Source organism: Scyliorhinus torazame, chromosome 13 (genome assembly GCF_047496885.1).
Source record: "Scyliorhinus torazame isolate Kashiwa2021f chromosome 13, sScyTor2.1, whole genome shotgun sequence".
Classification (NCBI taxonomy): Eukaryota; Metazoa; Chordata; class Chondrichthyes; order Carcharhiniformes; family Scyliorhinidae; genus Scyliorhinus; species Scyliorhinus torazame.
Window position 1 is genome coordinate 60,770,604 of NC_092719.1, and position 27,164 is coordinate 60,797,767.

The 27,164-nt window shown below is 46.8% G+C and overlaps 1 protein-coding gene across 1 annotated transcript in view; it reads left to right on the forward strand.

The window, feature by feature from the left end:
- Window positions 1-27,164, forward strand: part of LOC140388057 (ATP-binding cassette sub-family D member 2-like) — a 158,183-nt gene that overhangs the window by 43,557 nt on the left and 87,462 nt on the right. The window contains exons 4-5 of the mRNA XM_072471654.1: window positions 4,144-4,309; window positions 6,239-6,333. Of these exons, the coding sequence (XP_072327755.1) occupies window positions 4,144-4,309; window positions 6,239-6,333 (261 nt within the window). The remainder of the gene's footprint in view (window positions 1-4,143; window positions 4,310-6,238; window positions 6,334-27,164) is intronic.

The window sequence follows — 27,164 nt, forward strand, 5'->3', positions numbered from 1 at the left end:
ATGCAGTATTCCAAATGTGGCCTAACCAAAGTCCTATACAACTGTAACATGACCTGCCGACCCTTGTACTCAATACCCCGTCCGATGAAGGCAAGCATGCTGTTTGCCTCCTTGACCACTCTTATCGACCTGCGTTGCCACCTTCAGGGTACAATGGACCTGAACTCCCAGATCTCTCTGTACATCAATTTTCCCCAGGACTCTTCCATTGACCGTGTAGTCCGCTCTTGAATTAGATCTTCCAAAATGCATCACCTCGCATTTGCCTGGATTGAACTCCATCTGCCCAACTCTCCAATCTATCTATATTTTGCTGTATTCTCTGACAGTCCTCCTCGCTATCTGCAACTCCACCAATCTTAGTATCATCTACAAACTTGCTAATCAGACCACCTATACCTTTGTCCAGATCATTTATGTATATCACAAACAACAGTGGTCCAAGCATGGATCCCTTTGGAACACCACTAGTCACCTTTTCTCCATTTTGAGACACTCCCTTTCACCACTACTCTCTGTCTCCTGTTGCCCAGCCAGTTCTTTATCTATCTAAGTACGAAGTAGAAAGGGTCGAGAGCTTCCAAGTTATTTGGTGTCCAGATCACCAACAACCTTGGGCAGCACGGTAGCCTTGTGGATAGCACAATTGCTTCACAGCTCCAGGGTCCCAGGTTCGATTCCGGCTTGGGTCACTGTCTGTGCGGAGTCTGCACATCCTCCCCGTGTGTGCGTGGGTTTCCTCCGGGTGCTCCGGTTTCCTCCCACAGTCCAAAGATGTGCAGGTTAGGTGGATTGGCCATGATAAATTGCCCTTAGTGTCCAAAATTGCCCTTGGTGTTGGGTGGGGTTACTGGGTTATGGGGATAGGGTGGAGGTGTTGACCTTGGGTAGGGTGCTCTTACCAAGAGCCGGTGCAGACTCGATGGGCTGAATGGCCTCCTTCTGCACTGTAAATTCTATGAAAAAATTCTATGAAACCTGTCCTGGTCCCCCTGTGCCGACACAATAGTTAAGAAAGCTCGCAGAAGACTAATGGAAAGCTACGACTCTCACCCACATTTACAGATGCATCATCGAAAGCATTCTTTCTGGTTGCATCACAGCTTGGTATGGATCCTGCTCTGCCCAAGACCGCAGGAAACTACAAAAGGTTGTGAATGTAGCCCAATCCATCACGCAAACCAGTCTACCATTCATTGACTCTACAATTCCCGGTGCCTCGGAAAGGCAGCCAGCATAATTACGGACTCCACTCACCCCGGACATAGTCTCTTCCAACTTCCATCAGGAAAAAGATACAAAAGTTTGAGGTCACGTACCAACTGACTCGAGAACAGCTTCTTCCCTACTGCCTTCAGAATTGAATGGACCTACCTCGTATTAAGTTGATCCTTTCTCTACACCTTGCTATGACTGTAACATTATATTCTGCGGTCTCTCCTTCCTTCCCTATGTACGGTATGCATTGTCTGTATAGCATGCAAGAAACAATACTTTTCACTGTATACTAATACATGTGACAATAATAAATTCAATCCAATCAAATATGCTATTTAAATGCCGGTTGTCGCATGAATACTGCCAAATTTCATAGGGAGCAACAATTTATAAAGCGTCTGAATGATTAGCGAATTGACTTACAATCAATCAGTCACCTTTTCTCATGCAGTTGCTATTTTTCAGCAATACATTAACATATACTTGGGCATTTGTGCAACTAAAAATATTTGTCGCGGCATAATCATCGGTGGAAAAAGACTAACTTCAAGAATGTTGTGTGTATTACATTTATAGCATTTTAAAACATTCACTTCTAACAATCATTTGGTGGGTTCAAAAACACAGTGGGATCTACCGTCCACGGTGAGCTCGAGCAAGTGTGCAATGCAGCTGGTAGATCCCAGGAGAGGCCTCCCGCGGACTTCCCGGCAGCTTTACGCCTTGCGGGATATAGCCAAGTCCCACAAGGCATCGGAATCAGAATCATGCCCAAAGGAGGTGTGACAAAACAGCGCTCGCTTAAGTAGATATTAAACTTACTTGGGCGGATGGGGGCCCGAGCGAGGGGCGGATGGGGGCTCACGCCCCCATCCGCTCTCTCGCTCGTGCTTACCCAGGATCTACCAACAAGGCCACAGCCTTACACCGTTCAGTATTGGTCCACACAAGCGTGGACGAGGCGGAATGGCACCCGGGGGAAGCCTCCCAGGCTATCGAAGGCCCCAGGGTGGTCGGGGACAGCGCAGGGTGGTCCCCTGGAACAAGGAGCACCTTGGCATTGCCACCTTGGTTCGCTCACTCGTGCCCCCATCCTCACTCGCTCGCGCCCCCATCCGCTCTTTCGCTCGCGCGCCCCCATCTGCTCTCTCGCTCGCGCCCCCATCCGCTCTCTCGCTCGTGCCCCCATCCACACTTGCTCGCGCCCCCATCCGCTCTTTGGCTCGCGCGCCCCCATCCGCTCTCTCTCTTGCGCCCCCATCCGCTCTCTCGCTTGCGCCCCCATCCGCTCTCTCGCTTGCGCCCCCATCCGCTCTCTCTTGCGCCCCCATCCGCTCTCTCTTGCGCCCCCATCCGCTCTCTCTTGCGCCCCCATCCGCTCTCTCTTGCGCCCCCATCCGCTCTCTCTTGCGCCCCCATCCGCTCTCTCTTGCGCCCCCATCCGCTCTCTCTTGCGCCCCCATCCGCTCTCTCTTGCGCCCCCATCCGCTCTCTCTTGCGCCCCCATCCGCTCTCTCTTGCGCCCCCATCCGCTCTCTCTTGCGCCCCCATCCGCTCTCTCTTGCGCCCCCATCCGCTCTCTCTTGCGCCCCCATCCGCTCTCTCTTGCGCCCCATCCGCTCTCTCTTGCGCCCCCATCCGCGCTCTCTTGCGCCCCCACCCGCTCTCTCTTGCGCCCCCATCCGCTCTCTCTTGCGCCCCCATCCGCTCTCTCTTGCGCCCCCATCCGCTCTCTCTTGCGCCCCCATCCGCTCTCTCTTGCGCCCCCATCCGCTCTCTCTTGCGCCCCCATCCGCTCTCTCTTGCGCCCCCATCCGCTCTCTCGCTCGTGCCCCCATCCTCGCTCGCGCGCCCCCATCCGCGCTCTCGCTCGCGCGCCCCCATCCACTCTGTCGCTCGCGCGCCCCCATCCGTTCTCTCGCTCGCGCGCCCCCATCCGTTCTCTCGCTCGCGCGCCCCCATCCGTTCTCTCGCTCGCGCGCCCCCATCCGCTCTCTCGCTCGCGCCCCCATCCGCTCTCTCGCTCGCGCCTCCATCCGCTCTCTCGCTCGCGCCCCCATCCGCTCTCTCGCACGCGCCCCCATCCGCTCTCTCGCACGCGCCCCCATCCGCTCTCTCGCTCGCGCCCCCATCCGCTCTCTCGCTCGCGCCCCCCCCGCTCTCTCGCTCGCGCCCCCCTCCGCTCTCTCGCTCGCGCCCCCCTCCGCTCTCTCGCTCGCGCCCCCCTCCGCGCTCTCGCTCGCGCCGCGCTCTCGCTCGCGCCCCCCTCCGCTCTCTCGCTCGCGCCCCCGTTCACTCACTCATAGTTCGTACATTTATAAATGTACCTGAATGTGATAGCAGCTGCCATAAAAGGGGGTATGGCCTCTCCTCCCCCCAAATGTAATCAGCCCATTGAGCTTCTGCAGGAGATGCTTTTCTGCCTATTTCTAATCTGAAGACCGCAGAGGAAATGAACAATATTGGCTCAGCAATCCTGACGGGGTGATCTAGGCCCAACAACATTTTTCTGCATTCAACCTGCAGATAAAATGTGCAAATTTATTTGAAATGTTATTAGTACTTGCAAGAAAAGCCATTTGCGTGGCTTTATCTTAAAGTATTCTTTTATGTGTACTTTTCAGTATCAGGATGACTTTAACACTGTGGTACTGCCTCACCATGAAAATTAAGGTCATGGGGAGACATATTTGTCTTGCTATGTCTGTGTGGTGTTCTTCAGAGATATTAATGATGGAAGCTGTGTGGGTTGCACAGGTCAGGTTTGCAGGAATTGAAGTGGCAGAACATAACAAATTTCTTCCCAGAAATAAAGAAAGCAATTCAGTAAATCATACATATATTTAAAAGAAATAATGTTGTGTCCAAATGATAGTGGCCGTGTTGATTCTTTTCTCTAATTTTACTCTAATTGTAATTTGGTAGATCACTGAATTGGCAGGCTACACAGCTCGAGTGCACAACTTATTTTCTGTTTTTGATGAAGTTCAGAGGGGAATATATAAGAGGTCCACGGTCAATCAGGAAATTGAAAATGACTGCAACAAAGTGAAACATGGATTACACATTGAAGGTCCTTTGGAACAAAAAGGTAATCAATGGTTCAAATAAAAGACCAGGTTTCCGATCTGTGTTCGGAATTTAAAATCTGCAAATGCATTAATTCAAATATGTAAGTATCGAATTGCTGATCAGGATATATTTTCCCACAACTGTTGCCCGTAATCTGCGTTTGAACGATAACCTTGAATTTTCGCTCTACTGCCATTAATACATGTCTGACATGTTCTGCATAATTTTCACGCTAGCTTCAGTAAACAAATCACTGTGTCTGCTGGCATGATGTCTGAAGTCTCATCCCAAATACCTTCCCAAATATGCAAGATAATATTGATGCTGCTCATGCGCCTGGCCAGAGACTTTGGAATGTGTCCTACAGCATGTTTCATCCCTGCTGCCAGCTGGTTTATATCAGATTGACAGAGTCGGTCAGGAAATTGGAGGTAGGAGAGTAGATATTGGGAGTGGGGGATGCAGTTGAGAGAGGGGATTTCTCATTGGCTTTGCTATCCACCAACACCACTTTCCACCTCCCAACCCTCCTGCCTTCTGTGTCCACCCCTAGAAGCAACTCCTCAATTAATTCGCAACTACACCTTCAAAATCCCAACTGTCCAGCCTTTTGCACAGGAAATTTCTGCAGTTTACCGATCTGCTCAACCACACCCTCACTTCCACCTTTGACACCCCAGCCCCCATTAAAACCATTGTTGCCTCTAACCCTGGCCATTTCCCCCGATACCACCTTCATCTTTGCTCCTTTAAGTCCTAGGGATGCAGACTTGAATGGAATGATGAACAGCTGGGTTAGCCATTTATTGCCAGAAATGATTGAATTTGGAAGTGGATGTCTAGGAATTTTTATTTTTTAAAAAAAGAAAAAAAAAAATTGTTTTCCAATTAAGGGGCTATTTAGCGTAGCCAATCCACTTATCCTGCATATCTTTGGGCTGTGGGGTGAGACCCACGCAGACACGGGGAGAATGTGCAAACTCCCCACGGATCGTGACCCGGGGCCGGGATTGAACCAGGTCCTCGGTGCCGTGATGTAGTAGTGCTAGCCACTGCACCAGTGCGCCCCCCTAGATATCGAGGAATTTAAAGCTACAATTTTGTTTTTGAAATGTGAGCTCACTAATGCCCTGATCTCCTCCCCAAAAATGATCACGTGCACAGTAAACTCAAAACAGCTTTTCCCTCAACATTCAACTGCAATGCAAATTCCTATTTGAAATGTGCATGTGCAAACGTTCATGACAAGATGTTCATTTTTGAACCACCAAATATCATTTAACAGATGAATATGAAGTAGTAAAATATGGGGGAAAAAAGAGAAGAACCTGTAATGGAAGAGAGGGACAGCACAATCTCTGATTAGAAACATCTTTAAAAATGGGAGTGTCATTGAAAACTGGCATATCAAGGCAAATTGGATACTGGATATTATATATGGAAGAATTTCATACAAAAACATGGAAATTATGTGGAACCTATAGAAGGCTTTGGTTAGGTGGCAGTTGTAATCCTACGCAGTTCTGGACACCACATCATATACACATTTATCAGAGCCAATGGAAAAGGTAGAATGGGGATTCACAAGAATGATATGAGGGATAAAAACCTAGCTATGATGGGAGATGTTCTTAAATTCAAATTCGTAGTGATGGAGGTAAAAGAAAATTGTAGTCACATTATGGAAATGTTTAAGATAATATGAAAGACTACTTAATTGTAAATTGGTAAAAAGGAGGCATCAATATAGGGTTAGTACTAAAGAACAGAGGTGATTAGGAGGAATTTTTTCAAGCAAGAAATTGTATGGATATGAAATACTTCACAGCAGTAGGTATTGGAGCCAAGTTGAGCACGATTAATGAATTTTCAAGCAGATACAAACGTAATGGCCCGATGGTGTTCTGTACTATTTGGAACAATTCTTTCATTTTATTTTGCCTGTCAGGACAAGTTATCGATGTTGATGTGGGAATTGTCTGTGAGAATGTTCCAATTATTACCCCAAATGGGGAGGTTGTTATTTCCAGCTTAAACTTCAAGGTAAGCTTTAAGTATTCAAACTGAGCATATTTAATGTAATGTTGATTAGACAATAACACTGCATTATTGTGCATTAGAACAATGTATGGTGTATTGTTTTTAAGCCTTCAACACCAGCTACTTTATTTTGTATATGTATGAACATTGAGAAGGAATAGTTAATTAACTGTTGCAAATTTATTTCACACATGATAATCCTGTTGTCAGTATGAAACATATATAAATTAAATGATTCTTGGAAAGGTATTGGTAATGTAAATATAGACAAACTTTCTCTCCCCGTTTTTATCTGACAGACTGATTGAAAGTTTGGAAGATATATCTGGTCTTTAAGATGGAACAGTAGTTTCCTGCAAAGTTTCTAACAGCATAACAGTGAGAAAACAAAGGCGTCTCTAGTTTTGCAATAAATGTTTTTTTTAGATCATTTTTTCTTTTTTCTTGCTGTTCAAGGTAATACAAGATGAAAGCTTGTGTATAATAATGAAAATATAGATGTAATCCGACGACAAGAGGCATGGTTAATGCCAAGGAGTTTTATTTAGAAGATTATTTAGGAGCTAAATTAAAAAGCAGAACCTCTAAGGGAGTTTTGGAAATTAAATGTATATGAAAGATTGGTGTGGGTGAAATGGGGTCCTATTCATGGGACACTGGCATCCGTACTGGGGAAAGTGGGAGATATATCGTTGGGGCAGTCTTCATATGAACCTGTGCTGGGACCAGTATTCTGGCAAGCCGTATAAGTAGGGAGGTAGAGAGGCTTTAAACTAAATAATGGGGAGGAGGGATCACTTGAAAGAAAATGTGATAAATTAGAGGACAAGGTAAGAGAGCAAGGTAGAAATAAGGGCAATGCCAATAAGGGAGTTGGCAGGAAGGGGCAGAGCATACAAAATTAAGACAGCAGAGTAGGCCAGAGTTTGCAAAAATAGTGAAATGGCCTCAATGTCTGTGGCATTCGTAACAAAACAGATGAATTGTCGGCACAAATAGAAATAAATACATATGACCTGATAGCCATTGCAGAGACATAGTTGCTAAGTAATCGATGCTGGGACCTGAATAGCCATGGGTACTTGACATTTTGGAAGGACATAAGACTAGAAAAAGGTGGTGGGGTTGCTCTGTTACTTAAGGATGACATTAGTACCATAGTGAGAGATGACCTTCGTCCTAAAGATCAAGATGTAGAATCAGTTTGGGTATAAATATTAAATAGCAAGTGGAAGAAGTCACTTGTGGGAATAGTTTATAGGCCCCCAAGTAATAATGACACTCTAGGGCGGGGTACATGGGAAGAAATAATGGGGGCTTCTGAGAAAGGCACTGCAATTACCATGGGTGACTTTAATCTACATATAGATTGGCTGAATCCGATCAGCACTGTAAGATGTGTTCATGAGTGTTTTCAGGACAATTCCTTTGAGGAACGGGTTATTCATGACTCGTGTGCAATGAGGCAATGTTAATTAATGAGCTCATAATAAAGGAACCTCCAGGTAGCAGTGATCAAAACATCATTGAATTATGCATTCAGTTTGTGGGCAAAGAGACGGTATCACTAACTTTTAAAATTTAAATAATGATAAATAGAAGGGTTTAAAGACAGCTGATGAAAGTGAACTAAGAAATAGGTTAAAGGTAGGTTCACTAGAAATGCAATGACGAACATTTAAGGAGATGTTTCATAACGTTCAGCAAAGATATACTCGTGTGAGATAGAAAGACTAGAGGACAACTAGACCATTCATGATCGACGAGGGATGTTAAAGATAACATTAAATTAAAGGAGAAAGTGTACAATTCTGTGAAGATTAGTGATAGATCAGAAAATTAGCCAGAATTTAAAAACCTGCAAAAATGACTAAAAAGGTAATAAGGAAGAAGTGAGAGGGAGAATGAGCGAAAGTTTGCCAGAAATATGAAGTATTTAAAAGGGAAAAAGGTAACTGAAGTGAATGTCCATCCTCTGGAGAGCTTGTCTGGGGGAATTAATAACAGGAAATACAAATGACAGAAGCATTGATTCTCCAGCCCCCCAGCCGTGTGTTTCTCGGCCGCGTGCCGTTCGCTGGCGGTGGGATTCTAGCCTTCAGCCGTTCATCAATGGGAATTCCCATTGAAATCGCCCCATGTTGCTGTGAAATCCACTGACGGGGGTGCACTGCCAGCAGGAAAATGAACCCTGATGACCGGAGGATTTCAGCCATTGTCTTCACCGTAGAAGACACAAATAACATACAAAAATACTTTTAAATCAGCTGGTGAAAGTCAAGGAAGAACTTAAAACAATTACCATCACCTGAGAAAGGGCACAGGGAAAACAATTAGAACTAAAAGCAAGCAAGTCACCAGGGTCTGATGGACTTCATCCTAGCATTCTGAAAGAAGTGGCTGCAGAGATAATAAATGCATGGTTTTAATTTTCAACAGTTCCTTGATCTGGAAAGGTCCCATCAGATTGGAAAATAGCAAAGCAGCTTCTGTATTCAAGAAAGGAAGAAGACATAAAGTAGGTAAAAGTAGGCCAGTTAGCTGAAGACCAACTAACTGAGGAAGGGTGAAGTGGCTCCACACTTTGCCCTCTCCTCATTTGACTGCAGCAGGTTTTTTTTAGTTGAATTCTTTTACTTTTTATTTGAACTTGCCGATTTGTTTCATACGTAACTGATTACATGCTGTGATCATAAAGGAACCAATAGATCAGGTGTTCTTGAGTGCAACAAAGAGGTTAACTTAATTATACTGAAACCAATCTAACTTAAATGATTAAATATGCATCGCCTTGCTCACGCACGAGCGTGCATACACTCACAGATTACAGAATGGGGAAGTGTGGGTTGGTCAGAGTTCATTAAAAAAAAATAGCAGTCTGTAGTTGGATCACTTGGATGGCTTCAGGCTGAATTTGATGATCTCGATGCTTCCAATTTGAAGATGTGGACAACTTGGTGACAGTAGTGCTGAGTTTGGCTTTTTTAAGAAGTGTCTGCAGCAGGGCATCCCTGGATAATCACAGTCAGCAAACAGGGCTTGAATTGTACCAGGTAGGTTGGAGAACAAAAGGACCCAGGAGGGACCCCACTTAAGTCTTCTCCCTAAACTCCTTGTCTTTTGTTCTGTTGGGAAAACATGTGTTTAAAATATACCAAGGGTCGGCTTGTCATGTGACTTTCCTTTTTCAATGCCAGGGAAATTCAAAGCAAAACATTGTCCCAGTATTTCCAAAAGTGACTTTGTATTCCAATGGTGAATTCCAAAGGTACAAAGAATGAGAGGTAACCTTATTGAAATATGTAAGATCTTGAAGGGAATTGACAAGGTGGGTGCTGGGAGGGTGTTTCTCCTTGTGGGTGTGACTGGAACTCGGGGACACTGTTTAAAAATAAGTGGTCTTCCGTTTCACACACAAATAAGGAGAACGTTTTTACTTCAGAAGGGTCAGTGGACTATGGCTGGGTTTTTCAAAGTGTGGGTCGCGACCCACCCATGGGTGGGTCGCGGGCGGGTGTCAGAAGGGTCGCGGAGCCCACGGCCGGTGACAATTCTGTATTTTATAGGGAGAAGCCGCTCCCCTGGAAGAACAAGAATTTAGCAAGCCATTAACTCAATACGAAGCTCTGAGGTAGCACCACTGAAGGGTACAATTGCGCACGCGCCTTTGCATCAAGCTGCTCGACAAGCTCCAAAGGTGTCTGTGACTGCCCAGCTCCAGCTGTAGCTGTCAAACAAATGCTGCATTCTAAATCCGCTCTCTTCCCAACAGGACCACACCCCACCTCCAGAAACAATCCCTAGGTGTTAGCATTTTTGCTGTAAGCACAAAGGAATCTTTGATTGAAAGGCAGGTAGAAAGATTGTTCATTTACTTGTCCTTGCAACTGTGTTGGATTTTGAGACTGAATGTCAAATTCAAGGGACAGTCGGGGGACCCACTTGATTTCATCGACATTTCTTTTTAACATGCTTCACTTGCAACACAGTGGAATAAAATAACATTTTCACAGCATGTTTTCTTTTCCGTGCTTTGAATGAGCTTTGTTCTAATCTATATAATTGGAAATTCTTTTTAAAAGCAATTCTGATGGGCAATATACATACACTGGTCATGCCATGAGATGACGGCACAAACTCTGTGCACACGTTCCCCACATATTGATGAACATGCTAGGTAGGGTGATCTTTCAAACGGTCAGTGCAGACTCGATGGACCGAATGGCCTCCTTCTGTACTGTAGGGATTCTATGATGCAGCTGGTGGTTTGTATTGGGCAGAATGTTTTCAACAAGCAGGAATGTGGAGCTCGTGTTGAGCTGCTTTGTGTAAATCGGAACCTTGTAAAACCTAGCCTGGCCTGATGAAAGGAATATTGGTGTAGCTCACTGGTGACCTGAATCTTTGATTTTGCAGAGGTGAATGCTCTTGTGCTCCAATTTGAACAGGAGGGGGTGAGGGGTTTGTGTGGGTGTGTATGCGCGCAGTTCCGGGATCCTGACGGGCGCGGGGGTTGATGGGGCTGGCTGAGGTTGTTGCCGTGGAGTTGGAGGTGTTGGGCGAGGCGGCTAAATCCTCAATAGAGAAAATACCCAGCAACAAGCTGCGGCTGCTTCTCTGCTTCACAGGATTCGTCGTCTGTTACCTTTATTCCTGGATTTTAGAAGAGATGGTGTAAGTACTTGGTGTCCCAAGACAGAGAGCACCCAGTGAAAATAGGCTATTCATTGAACGTATGCAAAGTGTCCTTTCCCCAAGGATTAATGATTCATTAAGGTGGAATACCTCCAGTATCTCGTGTGGCCCTGAACAGTGAATTTTCATAGACAGGTGGTCATCAACCACAGCTGTGCATGGCTGATCCTGTCCTCACTCAATGCTTACTTAAAATTCAATGCATCGGGGCGACTGCATAGTGATTATGAACAGGAAAACTAGTTGGTTTTCCTTGCCTAGGTCAAGAAAACTTTAGTGTCCTAAACACTGCCTTGACTCAAAATAGACTTGAAAAGCAAATGTGGTGTGGGTCCCGAAGGCCGCCCGGCATGGGTCCCGAAGGTCGACCATCGGTCCTAAAGGTTGGCCATCGTGGGTCCCGAACGTTGGCCAGGTGGCATATCTGGGTGCCGGGGAAAAAAAGTTTGAAAAACACTGGACTATGGAACTCTCTTTCCGCAGAGAGAAATGGAGGTAGAATCACTATTTTTAAGGCTGAGTTTGATAATTTTTTGATTGACAGGAGAGTCAAAGGGCATGGAGGATAGGCAGGAAAGTGGGGTTGAGGCCACAATCAGATCAACCATGATCTTACCAAATGGCAGAGCAGGCTCGAAGGACCAAATGGCCTACTTTTGCTCATAACTCCTATGTTTCTATGGTACAAAATATGTGAGAAAATATGAATTTGATGGAGAGGTGAAAGTTATATTCTTGATACAAAATAAGAATCTAGACATAATTAAGGTTTTCTTTAATGGTGCAATGGATTGGATTCCTAGTACATGATGCTATCGTGTTAGGGGGTGGAGTATTGTGGTGATATGCTTGTGAATAATATTGTACACAGTTAGCAATGCGACCTCCAACCAGCTGGTCGCATCAGACATCTGTCTTGTGACATCTAAATCGGCAATTGGTAGTAAGGCGTACAACAAGACAGTCGCACATAGGGTCGTTCCACAAGAGTTCACAACACTCAAATAGTACACAACATGGTAGAGGAGTGTTGAACATTTAAAGGAAACAGCAGAAAAGACAAAGCAAAACCGGCCGAAGAACAAAAAAGAGAAGATTCTTCCACCGACCTGGTGAACTATGGCCATTGGAGACTCAACGCAACATACGACGGTGAAGTTCAAGATGGGAGGTTTAAAGGCGCCCCATCAGCTTCAAGTCTTGGGTAAAGTAGAAGGGTAAACCAGAAGGGAATCCCCCCGGACACGCATGGATAAGGGAGAGGATAGCGGCAGGATTGCGGAGGATCCTCTGGAGCAGCGGCAAGGAAGGCAAGCTCAAAGCAAGATGGCGTCGGAAGGTGGCCATTTGTTATGGGGCCCGGACCAACAAGAGTTCCTGCGTGGAAGAGCTGAAAAAGGAGTTGAAGAAGGAGCTGTTGGCCCCGATATTACAGGCGATTGAAGGGCTAAAGGAGGAGCAGAAGACCCAAGAGCAGGAGCTTCGGGTCGTGAAGGCAAAGGCTGCTGAAAATGAAGACTAAATACAGGGCTTGGTGGTGAAGACCGAGATGCACGAGGCACAGCACAAAAGGTGTGTGTAAAGGCTGGAAGTACTGGAGAATAATTAGAGGAGGAAGAATTTAAGGGTTCTGGGTCTTCCCGAAGGCGCAGAAGGGGGGACGTCGGGACATATGTGAGCACGATGCTTCACTCGCTAATGGGATCGGAGGCCCCGACGTGCCCTTTGGAGGTGGAGGGAGCTTATCGAGTTTTGGCGCGAAGACCGAGGGCTGGAGAAATACCTCGAGCTATAGTGGTGAGGTTTCTCCGCTACAATGACCGAGACGGTCCTCAGATGGGCGAAGAAAACTCGGAGCTGTAGGTGGGAGAACGCGGTGATCGGCGTATACCAGGATTGGAGTGCGGAGGTGGCGAGAAGGAGGGCAAGTTTTAATCGGGCTAAAGCGGTGCTTCACAAAAAGAAGATCCAGTTTGGAATGTTACAACCGGCGAGATTGTGGGTCACACACCAAGGGAAGCACCACTACTTTGAGACAGCAGAAGAGGCGTGGACATTCATTGTGGACGAGAAACTGGAATAGTCTGGCGAGAGAAAGAACTTTTGGGACAAAGTGGTGGGGTGATTATGTGGGGCGAGGAAAAAGGGGGGGGGGGGGATGATTTTTCAATTTGTTAATCTTGCGATCCTGTAACTTTTCTCTCTTCCCCATTTTGGGGGCGGGAACTGTGTGCGCCGGCCATTAGGGGCAGGGCTGAGTGGGAAACGCGGGCTTTGTTCCCGCGCTATGGTAATTATGGCGGGAACAGGGACGCAGGAAGGAGGGGGCCCACACAGTGGGGGCCGAGGACAAGGGGGGAAGCCAAGGTCAGCCAGAGTTCGCTGACTTCTGGGAGCAACATGGGGGGTGCAACTACGCTAGAAAAGGATCTAGCGGAGGGGGGGATTAATTGGGTTGCTGCTGCTAAGGAGAACGGGGAGCTGTTATGGGATGGGGTGGTCGAGGCAGGAGGGCGCCGTCGGGGGGATACACGGGTACGTGGGAACTGGGTGATGAGCTGGGTTAAAAAAGGGGATGGCGAGTCGACAAGGGGGGGGGGTAAAGAGCCCCCCAACCCGGCTGATCACGTGGAACGTGAGAGGGCTGAACGGGCCGATTAAAAGGGCATGGGTACTCGCACACCTAAAGAAACTTAAGGCAGATGTGGTTATGCTACAGGAGACGCATTTGAAACTGATAGACCAGGTCAGACTACGCAAATATGGGTGGGGCAGGTGTTTCATTCGGGTTTAGATGCAAAGAACGGGGGGGTGGCTATCTTAGTGGGGAAACGGGTACTGTTTGAGGCAAAGACCATAGTGGCGGATAGTGGGGGTAGATATGTGATGGTGAGTGGCAGATTGCAAGGGGAGGCGGTGGTTCTGGTGAACGTATACGCCTCGAACTGGGATGATGCAAATTTTATGAGGCGTATGTTGGGACGTATCCCGGACCTGGAGGCGGGAAAGTTGGTAATGGGGGGAGACTTCAATACAGTGCTTGATCCAGGGCTGGACCGGTCGAGGTCCAGGACCGGGAGGAGGCCGACAGCAGCCAGGGTGCTCAAGGACTTCATGGAGCAGATGGGAGGGGTAGACCCCTGGAGATTTAGTAGGCCTAGGAGTAAGGAGTTCTCATTTTTCTCCCATGTTCACAAAGTATACTCACGGATAGACTTTTTTGTCTTGGGAAGGGCACTGATTCTGAAGGTGACCGGGACGGAATATACGTCCATAGCTATTTCGGACCACGCTCCACATTGGGTAGACCTGGAGGTAGGAGAGGAAAAAGAACAGCACCCACTCTGGAGAATGGATATGGGCTTATTGGTGGATGAGGGGATATGTTTAAGGGTGAGGGGGTGCATCGAAAGGTACTTGGAGCTTAATGACAATGGAGAGGTTCAGGTGGGAGTGGTCTGGGAGGCGTTGAAGGCGGTGGTTAGAGGGGGACTGATATCCATAAGGGCACATAAAGGGAAGCAAGAGGGTAAAGAAAGGGAGCGATTGCTGAAAGAACTTCTGAGGGTGGACAGGCAATATGCGGAGGCACCGGAGGAGGGACTGTACAGGGAAAGGCAAAGGCTACATGTAGAATTTGACCTGCTGACCACGGGTAAGGCAGAGGCACAGTGGAGGAGGGCACAGGGTGTACAGTATGAGCATGGAGAGAAGGCGAGTCGGCTACTGGCCCACCAATTGAGGAAGAGGGGAGCAGCGAGGGCGATAGGTGGGGTGAGAGATGAGGAGGGAGAGATGGAACGGGGAGCGGAGAGAGTGAACTGGGTGTTCAAGGCATTTTATGAGAGGTTATATAAGGCTCAGCCCCCGGAAGGGAAGGAGGGAATTATGTGTTTCTTGGATCAGCTGGAATTCCCTCAGGTGGAGGAGCAGGAGAGGGCGGGACTGGGAGCACAGATTGAGATGGAGGAGATGGTAAAAGGGATTGGGAGCATGCAGGCGGGGAAGGCCCCGGGACCGGATGGATTCCCGCTGGAGTTTTATAGGAAGTATATGGACTTACTGGCCCCGCTTTTGACGAGAACCTTTAATGAGGCTAGGGAAAGGGGGCAGCTGCCCCCGACTATGTCGGAGGCAACGATATCGCTCCTTTTGAAGAAGGAAAAAGACCCGCTGCAGTGTGGGTCCTACAGGCCCATTTCCCTTTTAAATGTAGATGCTAAGCTCCTGACCAAGGTGATGGCGACGAGGATAGAGGACTGTGTTCCGGGGGTGGTCCACGAGGATCAAACTGGGTTCGTTAAGGGGAGACAGCTGAACACGAACATACGGAGGTTGCTAGGGGTAATGATGATGCCCCCACCAGAGGGGGAGGCGGAGATAGTGGTGGCGATGGACGCCTTCTGTAAGAAGTCCGTCGTGTCGCGACAGAAGCTGGGTGTACCTTGTACGATGGGTTTCAAGATGCCCTCGATGTAGCCAGAGAGGTTCTCACACAGGGTCCCATTGCCTGAAACGATAGGGCGGCCTGATGTGTTGGCCTTATGTATTTTCGGGAGGCAGTAGAGATCTCCAATGCGGGGAGTACGTGGGATGAGAGCACGTAGGGTGCTCTGAAGATCTGGATCCAAGGTGATCAACGGACTTCCTACAGAAACTCCGCACCCATGGACCAGTTGAACCAGGAACATTCCTCGTCACAATGGACGTCTCGGCACTCTACACCAGCATCCCCCATGACGACGGCATTGCTGCAACAGCCTCAGTACTCAACACCGACAACTGCCAATCTCCAGACGCAATTCTGCAACTCATCCGCTTCATTCTGGATCACAACGTCTTCACCTTCGACAACAAGTTCTTCATCCAGACGCACGGAACAGCCATGGGGACCAAATTCGCACCCCGATACGCCAACATCTTCATGCACAAGTTTGAACAGGATCTACTCACCGCACAGGACCTTCAACCGACGTTATACACCAGATACATCGATGACATTTTTTTCCTTTGGACCCACGGCGAAGAATCACTGAAACGACTACACGATGACATTAATAACTTCCATCCAACCATCAGACTCACCATGGACTACTCTCCAAAATCAGTTGCATTCTTGGACACACTCGTCTCCATCAAGGACGGTCACCTCAGCACTTTGCTTTACCGCAAACCCACGGATAACCTCATGATGCTCCACTTCTCCAGCTTCCACCCTAAACACATTAAAGAAGCCATCCCCTATGGACAAGCGCTCCGTATACACAGGATCTGCTCAGACGAGGAGGAGCGTAACAGACATCTACAGACGTTGAAAGATGCCCTCGTACGAACGGGATATGGCACTCGACTCATCGAGCGACAGTTCCAACGCGCCACAGCGAAAAACCGGACCGACCTCCTCAGAAGACAAACATGGGACACAACCGACAGAATACCCTTCGTCGTCCAGTACTTCCCCGGAGCGGAGAAACTAGGTCATCATCTTCACAGCCTTCAACACGTCATTGATGACGATGAACATCTTGCCAAGGTCACCCCCACTACTTGCCTTCAAACAACCGCGCAACCTCAAACGAACCATTGTTTGCAGCAAACTACCCAGTCTTCAGAACAGTGACCACGACACCACACAACCTTGCCATGGCAATCTCTGCAAGACGTGCCAGATCATCGACATGGATACCACTATTACACGTGAGAACACCACCCACCAGTTACGCGGTACATACACGTGCGACTCGGCCAATGTTGTCTACCTCATACGCTGCAGGAACTGATGTCCCGAAGCGTGGTACATTGGCGAGACCATGCAGACGCTGCGACAACGAATGAACGGACATCGCGCAACAATCACCAGGCAGGAATGTTCCCTTCCAGTCGGGGAACACTTCAGCAGTCAAGGGCATTCAGCCTCTGATCTCCGGGTAAGCGTTCTCCAAGGCGGCCTTCAGGACCCGCGACAACGCAGAATCGCCGAGCAGAAACTTATACCCAAGTTCCGCACACATGAGTGCGGCCTCAACTGAGACCTGGGATTCATGTCGCATTACATTCATCCCCCACCATCTGGCCTGCGAAATCCTACCAACTGTCCTGGCTTGATGCAATTCACACCTCTTTAACCTTGGGTTAACCCATCTCTGGATCTGTAAAGATTTAATCACCTGCTAATGCTCGCATTCCTAGCATTGTTTGGCATCTTTGAATTTGTCTATATATGTGTTTCTGGAACAGACCTCTGCATTCACCTGAGGAAGGAGCAGCGCTCCGAAAGCTAGTGACATCGAAACAAACCTGTTGGACTTTAACCTGGTGTTGTAAGACTTTGTACTGTAAAAATTTGGGGGCAGTGGAGACGACATAGGGGAAGGACGGGAGCCTCGGTGCGGTCCCCGATAAGAAATAACCATAGGTTTGTCCCGGGGAGAATGGATGGGGGATTTGGAGCATGGCAGAGAGCTGGGGTTGTGCAACTGAGAGACCTGTTCGTAGACGGGACGTTTGCGAGTCTGGGAACGCTGACGGAAAAATATGGGTTGCCCCAAGGGAATGAATTTCGATACATGCAACGGAGGGCTTTTGCGAGGCAGCAGGTGAGGGAATTCCCGCAGCTCCCGATGCAGGAGATTCAAGATAGTGATCTCAGGGACATGGGTGGGGATTGTAGGGTGTTGGATATATACAGGGAAATGAGGGACGAGGGGGAGATCATGGTGGATGAGCTGAAGGGGAAATGGGAAGAAGAGCTGGGGGAAGAGATTGAGGAGGGGCTGTGGGCTGATGCCCTACGTAGAGTAAACTCGTCGTCCTCGTGCGCCAGGCTCAGCCTGATACAATTCAAGGTTTTACACAGGGCGCATATGACCGGAGCAAGGCTCAGTAAATTTTTTGGGGTAGAGGATACGTGTGGGAGGTGCTCGAGAAGCCCAGCAAACCACACCCACATGTTTTGGTCATGCCCGGCACTGCAGGGGTTCTAAGTGGGGGTGGCAAAGGTGCTTTCGAAGGTGGTGGGGGTCCGGGTCGAGCCAGGCTGGGGGTTGGCTATATTTGGGGTTGCAGAAGAGCCGGGAGTGCAGGAGGCGAAAGAGGCTAATGTCTTGGCCTTTGCGTCCCTAGTAGCCCGGCGAAGGATATTGTTAATGTGGAAGGAAGCCAAACCCCCGGGCGTGGAGACCTGGATAAATGACATGGCAGGGTTTATAAAACTAGAACGGATAAAGTTCGCACTAAGGGGTTCGGCTCAAGGGTTCACCAGGCGGTGGCAACCGTTCATTGACTACCTCGCAGAACGATAAAGGAAATGGGAAGGTAGCAGCAGCAACCCGGGGGGGGGGGGGTCCTCAGGGATGTTTGTGTATAGATATTTGTATTAGGCTATGTATATTGGATTGTTTGATTTTATTTTTGGAGAGTTATTATTTTTGATATGGCAGTTGCCATTTAGTTTATATATTATTTATTTATTTGTTAAAACGGCCACTGTTATTTATACTGTTTTATTGTTGAAAAAAGGAAAACCTTTGTATTGTTTTGTTCCAAAAAATTTTGAATAAAATATATTTAAAAAAAAAAGAAATGTGGTCTTAGTTCGGGCGATTATTTTAAGTGGCTGTCAAGAGCCGGCATCTTATGCCAAAAATGTGGTAACCGACATGGCCCATGGCAGTGTCCAGCATATGGAAAGGTATGTTCCAGGTGGGACCGCATAAATCATTTTGCGAAGCAATGTTTTTTGCATCCGATAGTGGACCAAACGGGGTCAATCAATGCAATTGATGAGGTTCCTCTTGACAAATTATTTTTTGTTGATATAATTTCAACCAAGGACACGATGAGTCAGAATACAAAAGCGGAAGAAGTCTTAATGGCCAGTTAGAACAATAGTGATGATCCAGCTGATACCGTCGAAAACAGATGGACCACTCCAGTGAAGCTAAACGACACACTGATAAAATGCAAGCTCGACACGAGCAATGGCAAATCTCCTCAGTCTGTGTGATTTGCACGGGCTGCGAGTTCCATCGAAAGTCGTCAATCAACCAAGACTGCTGATAGACTACAGTGGGAATGAGTTTGAGACACTGGGGGAATGCGAACTCGAAGCATGAGTGCACAACAAAAGACACATCATACCATTTTCCATTGTGGACACGAAACGGGAGTCTATCCTAGGGGTGGATGCGTGTGAGGCGCTGAACCAAGTGGAGCGCCTGTACATCCCAGTCAGTGAGGCGACAAAAGATTACTATTACTTGCAACTCGATACAGTTGTGCAATTATCCGATGAGATATGAGCGATAATGAAAGTGGAGGAAGATCAATTAGAGAAGAGCTGGAGGATCCGAAGGACACTTCAGAGTTCTGGTTAGCGACCTTTGAAAATGAGGATATGCTCAGTCACATGACACAGGATCATGATGAGCCCATCCTGCAGTATCTACAAGATGTTGCCATAAACCTCTCAGGTCCCGGACAGACAATGAGCTTCACTCTGGAATTCAAGTTTGAATCGAATGAGTATTTCACAAATGAGATACTCGCAAAAACATTCCAGATGGAGTAACGGGCTGATGGGTCAGGCTTCTACGTATTTACAATCACAGGGTGCACAGGCTGCCACATCGACTGGAAGAAAGAAAAAAATGTCACAATGAAAACCATTAGAATGAAGCAGTCGCGTAAGGGTCGGCCTATTCGTAAAGCAGTCACAAAAACTACTAAATGACTTTTTTTTTCACCTTTCTTCACTCCTCCTGAGGTTCTACAGCATGGAGTGTTCGATGGAAGCTCTGCAGCAAGACTCGCTGCTGATTTGAAAATAGGTCAATTCCTGCATGAACACAATCCCACGAGCAGTGTTATACTTCATGGAAGAAGGTGATGATGAGTACGATGATATTGACTCTGATGATTAGGACTACGAGGATATTTAGGAAGACCGTGAATACGATGAAGAAAGCGAACGCTCGGAGGGTGTGCCAGATACGGACGATGATGAAATGCTGGTAAGATTGTTTTGCGGGAGTGATGAGGTGAGCACAAGGGACACCCAGTCTGCGTAGGACACTGAGAAGTGTGAAAGCTCTGAGATGGCGCACACAGAGATGGAAAGTGAGGTTGCAGTAGCAGACACCTCGGAGAAAAAAGACTCTGCTCTGAACAAACTAACAGCGGAAGATCCAATAGCAATTCTGGCAAAACTGGCTCCAAAGGCATACGGTGAATCGTCTCAGGCCTCTGAAATGGTTCTGGTAGTGGACTCCCCAATGCTCGAGGACACTCCACTGAAAGATGAGTTAGAGGAGCAGATGGCTGTATCTGTACATAGTTCTACGATGACGGCTGATACGTATATAATATTACAAAATGAGGATGAGCCATGACTTGGTTCTTCAGGACCAGATAACACATGCATTGTAATTTCGAGTGACGAGCCATCACCTGGGGCAAACACAGGATGTGGGGACAGCACCCAACGTAGGGGATGTGGATCCAACACAGACACCAGAGTTCAATCCAACCCAGATACCAGAATGCGAGGCTCTGCAGCCACCCATTGACGGTGCAGACTTAACCACGACCGCATAGTCCCTCGGAAGCATGCCAACACGAGACGTCTCAGCAGATGATCCACAAACTACTGCTCCCATGGCACAGACCAGTGGCAAGATGGGTGCTACGAAGCCCAAGTGAAAAAGAGGAGCAGTCACAAAATCGTTCTCAAGTATGAGAAGGAGAGTGAGTCCCACTGATGACACCAAGCAAGAAGACATCGACAATGTGTCTGACAGGCCAGCAAATACGTAATGGCGCAGCAGCAAAAAGCATCCCGTAACGACATGACAGACGTTGGTGCCGCCAGAAAATACGCAACGATGTAGTAGCAAAACGCATCGCGTAAAGACACGAAAGAAGCTGGTGATGCAGGCATGGCCAGCAAGGATACCGGTCTTCGGGATGCATCGTGTCAAAAGGCTAAGGCACAAAAGACAGGCACGGAAACTAGTCGTTCCAGTGAGAACAGACAGAGTTTATCTAACCTGTCCTCGTAGCTAAAGCCCTCTATACCAGGCAACATCCTATTAAACCGCTTCTGTACCCTCTCCAAAGCATCCACATCCTTCTAGTGGTGTGGCGACCAGAATTGTACGCTATATTCCACTGCAATGAAGTTACTGTGAAAAGCCCCAAGTCGCCACATTCTGGCGCCAGTTCGGGTGCACAGAGGGAGAATTCAAAATGTCCAAATTACCGAACAAGCACGTCTTTTGGGACTTGGGGGAGGCAGCCGGAGCACCCGGCGGAAACCCACGCAGACACAGGGAATATGTGCAGACTGCTCAGATTGTGACCCAAGCCCGGAATTGAACCATGGGGCCTGAATATTGAAGAGTATGTGACAGTAAGGACAGGAGGATAGGAAAAGAAGGAGGCTTGGCTCCATTAAATCTAGTGCATTATTAAATTATATCATCTCCAGAAAATTCTATGCTCGGTGGGTCGTAAGCTTTCAGAAGATGGCTCTCGCAGATTGTTTTTAATCAATTCATAGGAGGCCCTTGGCTCCTCATGTCTGTGCCAACTCATTGAGCAAGGCATTCAATTATTCCAATTCCCCTCCCTGCTCTTTCTCACCAATCCTGCAAATAGCCCCCGCAATCTGTCCCCATCTATTTACTTCGATAGGGATACGAATAATATTGTTAGCAATGCAACCTCCAACCACCTGGTGGTGTCAGTAACATCCGACTCTCGCCAGTTGGTAGTAAGGCATACAACAGGACCGTCGCACATAGGGCAGTTTCAGGAGAGTTCACAAAACTCAAATAGTAACTTAGTCTGTATAGCATTTTGTTTGTTATCTTTCCACGTGTTAATCAATAAATCATCCTTCTAGTTCAGTCACCATCAGTTCTGTGTGCATCATTGCAAAAGCAAGGTCACAGAACACAACTGGTATGACCTCCCCATTCCGATACATTGCAGTGGGGAGGCACAAAGAAGTTAAACATCTCTCTGCAAGAGGAAGTAAAGTAAATATCAAAACCTTGTATTTGATTAAAGAGATTTGATTATGTTTTCAGAATATTCTCTTGCACCTCAACCCCATCAAATTACCCTCTGAATATTTCTGATTTGAATTATTCATATCATTGGTGACCATGCTATAAGTTATTTTGAGCATATGCTGTGGAATTCATTGCTTGTATTTTTTGCCTCTCTATCCTCCGAAGATAACCCTTAATGCCTGCTTCTTTGTCCAAGCTTTTTGGTTATTTGCTCTAAGATCTCCTTTTATGATTGGTACCAAATTTGGTTCCACAACGCTCCTGTAAAATACTGTGGGACATTTTTATTACACTAAAGGCACTATATAAATTCAAGTTATTGTTGTTTTAAGTTTCTTGCCTCAATTTAGAGGAGACTCGGGTCAGCCGGTTTTGAATGTGTGATGGATGCAAGGAGCCATCCTTAATTGAAAGAAAAAGTCAGCTAAACCTTTTTTTGAAGAGCATCTTCTTGACAGGTACTCGGTTTCCAACATATCTGTAGCTTTTCAGACCTTCCAAAAGTATTCAAAAAGGAACGCGTTTTAAAATAAATTTTGATCTCTTAGAGGCTGAGATGAGAGAAATCATAATTAGGAATAAGGAAATGGCAAGAGACATTAAACAAATATTTTGCTTTTGTTTATACAGGAGATGCAAAAGGCATTCCAAAATAGTGGGGAGTGGTGGGGCTAATGAGAATGAGGAATTTAAAGTAATTAATATTAGTAGAGAAAGAAGTAGAACAGATGTACATAATGGGGTTCTAAAATAGGTAGCCAGAGAGATGATGGATGCATTGGTTATGAACTTTCAAATTCCCTAGATTCTAGGATGGTCCCCAGTTGTGTAGAAGGTAGCAAATGTTATATTCAAGAAAGTAGTGAGCGAAAGGAAGACCAATAAAAACAGGGAACAGCAGGCCAGTTAGCCTAACATCAGTCATTGGGAAATGCTAGAATCAATTATTCGGGATGTGACAACAGGGCACTTACAATATCATTAAAAAATGATGTAACTAACAGGGTAGATGAAGGGAAACCGTTGGATATAGTATATGTAACTAACAGCGTAGATAAAGGGAAACCGTTGGATATAGTATATATGGATTTCCAAAAGGCATTTGATAAGATGCTGCACGGAAGTTATTACACAAGGTAAGGGTAACATACTAACATGAATAGAGGATTAATTAGCAGGCAGAAAGTCGAGAGTAGGAGTAAATGGGTTATTTTCAATGTGACAGGCTGTAATTAGTCTGTTGCCACAAGGATCTTTGCTGTGGTCTCCGCTATTTATAGTCTTTATTAATTACTTACGACAAAGTGACAGAATGATGTATCCAGTTGCTGACAGTGCAAAGCTATGTGGGACAGTAAGCTGCGAAAAGGACACAAAGAGGCTTGAAAAAGATATACTGGGATTAGGTGTGTGAGAAACAAAGCAGATGGAGTGTTGTGTTGGGAAAAAGTGAGGTTCTTCACTTTGGTAGGAAGTACAGGACAACAGAATATTTTTTTAAATGGTGGGAAGATAATGTTTATTCTGAGAAATTTGGGTGGCTTGTACAAGAGAGAGATAAAATTAGCATGTGCATATGGGAAGCATTAAGGAAGGCAGATGACATGTTAGCCTTTATTACAAGGAGCCTGGAGTAGAAGTCCTGCTAACAATTGTGTCTAGGGTTTGGCAAGACTACATAAGGAACACTGGTGCACAGTTTTGATCTCCTTCTCTAAGGAAAGATGTATTTATTTTGGAGTTAGTACAGGGAAGGTAGATCACGTTGGTTTCTGGGATGAGAGGCTGTACTGTGATGAATGGTTGAGTAAATTGGGCCTATAACTCTCTGGAGATTTGAAGAAAGAAAGGTGATCTCATTGAATCTTAAAAGGTTCTAAGAAGACTTGACAAGGTGGATAGTCATCGATTGTTTAACCTGACTGGAGCATCTAGAACTGGGGGGCATAGTTTCAAGATAAGAGGTTGATAATTTTAGACCAAAGTATGGAGAACTTCTTCTTTCTGAGTGGTGTGATCTTTGGAATTCTCTGTCCCAGAAGATTATGATGCTTCGTTTCTAGTATAGCCAAGGCTGTGATGGATAGATGCTTGGACTCTAAAGGAATCGAGGTTATGGGATCAGGCAGGAAAGTAGAATTGGGGTGCGGGATCAACTATAACCTTATTGAATGATAGAGGGATCCCACCGCCTACATTTGTTCCTATTTCTTGTGTTCTTGAAGCATTTTATCTCTCGAGCTAAATAATCTTAATGCCATTTAAATTTTCCACCTCGACAGTAGGTTGCAGGGTTTGGATGTATATTACATATATGTCCTCTATCTGCTGTCAGATGACATCCTTCATGATTGCAGATTCTGCATTAGAATATTATAACTGGATTATATTGCTCAGTGATTTCTGTAAAGCATTTTCTACTGTTGCAGGACATGGAGGTTCATTAAGAGTCTGTACAGGTGCTTTTACGTTCTAGTCTTCAGAGGTAATTGTCTGCAAGATTCATATTATATTTGATACCGTAGGGGACTTCGGTAGTGATATGCAGGTGGAGGTCGCACCTTGGGTGGCCCCTACCAGGGTTCTCATTTTTTTTGGCCCTTTTCACCCAGTTTTGGGGGAACTTTCATGTGAACTGTCTTCAATAAAATCGTGGGTATTAAAGGATGTCAAAAACCCAACAAAAGAATTCAGCACGAAAAGGAACAAACGCTAGTCCGCCAGCGGGCCCAAGTACGGTACGGAGCTCTGTGGGAGGAAAGATGGTGGGAGCAAGCTCGCCAGGTGGGGCTGCACCCATTGCGGTGGGTATGCTGGCTGAGGTGATGGCAGTGGAGTTTGAGCGGCAGTTTGTTCAGCATTTTGAGCAGCATGAGAAGCAGATAATTTGAATGCTCAAACAGTCGGTGGACGATACGCTGGCCCCGATGAAGAGGGCTCTTGGAAAGATGTCGTCAATGGTGCGGGCGCACGGTGAGGTGTTGAAGGGGATGGAGGAGGCATTGTTGAGCACAACAGCCAGCTCTCCTCAGAAGAGGAACTGCTGAAAGTGGAGGAAAATAGTAAAGGGCTGAGAGCCAAAGTGGAGGACCTGAAGAACAGGTCAAGGCGGCAGACTCATCGTATCGTGGGGCAGCCTGAGGGCCTGAGGCCAACAGTACATTTCGGGGATGTTCACCGAATTATTGGGGAAGGAGGAGAACACCTCCCTCTTTGAGCTGGATAAGGTTCATCGATCATTTAGGCTGAAGCCAAAGGCGAATGATCCATCAAGAGCTGTGATAGTCTCCTTTCATAGCTATCCGATGAAGGAGAGGGCTTTGGTGTGGGCCAAGCAGAATCCGGATGTGAGGTGGGAAAGCAATGGTATTCGTATGTACCAGGAGCTGGCAAGAAGGTGGATAGCCTTAAACAGGTTAAAGGCAGCTCTTTACAAGAATGGTGTTTACAAGAGGGGTGGTCTACCCGCGAAGCTGAGGGTTACGTAAAACTCCAAGGACCATTTCTTTGAGGAGGCGTTGGTGAGGGCTGAAAGACTGAGGCTGAATTGAGTTTGAAATTTGATCTCTCGTGTTAAGATTGGGAGGGGTTGGTTTTTGGACAGTGTAATAATGTGTTGGGGGTTTTCTCCTTTGTTTTGTGTTGATGCTTTATTGTTTACAAAGGTTCGGTGTGGAGGTTTTTTTTTAATAAATATTTTATTGAAAATTTTTGGTCAACCAACACAGTACATTGTGCACCCTTTACACAATATTATAACAACACAAATAACAATGACCTATTTTATAAACAAAAAATGAATAAATAATAAATAACAAAAATGAAAACTAACCCTAATTGGCAACTGCCTTATCACAAGTAACACTCTCAAAATATAATTTAACAGTCCAATATATAATTATCTGTCGCAACGACCTATACATATTATACAGTATATATTAACAACCCTGAGAGTCCTTCTGGTTCCTCCTCTCCCCCCCCCCCCCCCCCCCCCCCCCGATCCTGGGCTGCTGCTGCTGCCTTCTTTTTTCCATTCCATCTATCTTTCTGCGAGGTATTCGACGAACGGTTGCCACCGCCTGGTGAACGCTTGAGCCGACCCCCTTAGAACAAACTTAATCCGCTCTAGCTTTATAAACCCTGCCATGTCATTTATCCAGGTCTCCACCCCTGGGGGCTTGGCTTCTTTCCACATTAACAATATCCTGCGCCGGGCTACTAGGGACGCAAAGGCCAAAACATCGGCCTCTCTCGCCTCCTGCACTCCCGGCTCTTGTGCAACCCCAAATATAGCCAATCCCCAGCTTGGTTCGACCCGGACCCCCACTACTTTCGAAAGCACCTTTGTCACCCCCATCCAAAACCCCTGTAGTGCCGGGCATGACCAAAACATATGGGTATGATTCGCTGGGCTTCTCGAGCACCTCGCACACCTATCCTCCACCCCAAAAAATTTACTGAGCCGTGCTCCAGTCATATGCGCCCTGTGTAATACCTTAAACTGAATCAGGCTTAGCCTGGCACACGAGGATGACGCGCTTACCCTGCTTAGGGCATCTGCCCACAGCCCCTCCTCGATCTCCTCCCCCATTTCCCATTTCCCTTTTAGTTCATCTACCATAGTCTCCCCTTCGTCCCTCATTTCCCTACATATATCTGACACCTTACCATCCCCCACCCATGTCTTTGAGATCACTCTGTCCTGCACCTCTTGTGTCGGGAGCTGCGGGAATTCCCTCACCTGTTGCCTCGCAAAAGCCCTCAGTTGCATATACCTGAATGCATTCCCTTGGGGCAACCCATATTTCTCGGTCAGCGCTCCCAGACTCGCGAACTTCCCATCCACAAACCGATCTTTCAGTTGCGTTATTCCTGCTCTTTGCCACATTCCATATCCCCCATCCATTCCCCCCGGGGCAAACCTATGGTTGTTTCTTATCGGGGACCCCCCCAAGTCTCCAGTCTTTCCCCTATGCCGTCTCCACTGTCCCCAAATCTTCAGTGTAGCCACCACCACTGGGCTTGTGGTGTAGTTCCTCGGTGAGAACGGCAATGGGGCTGTCA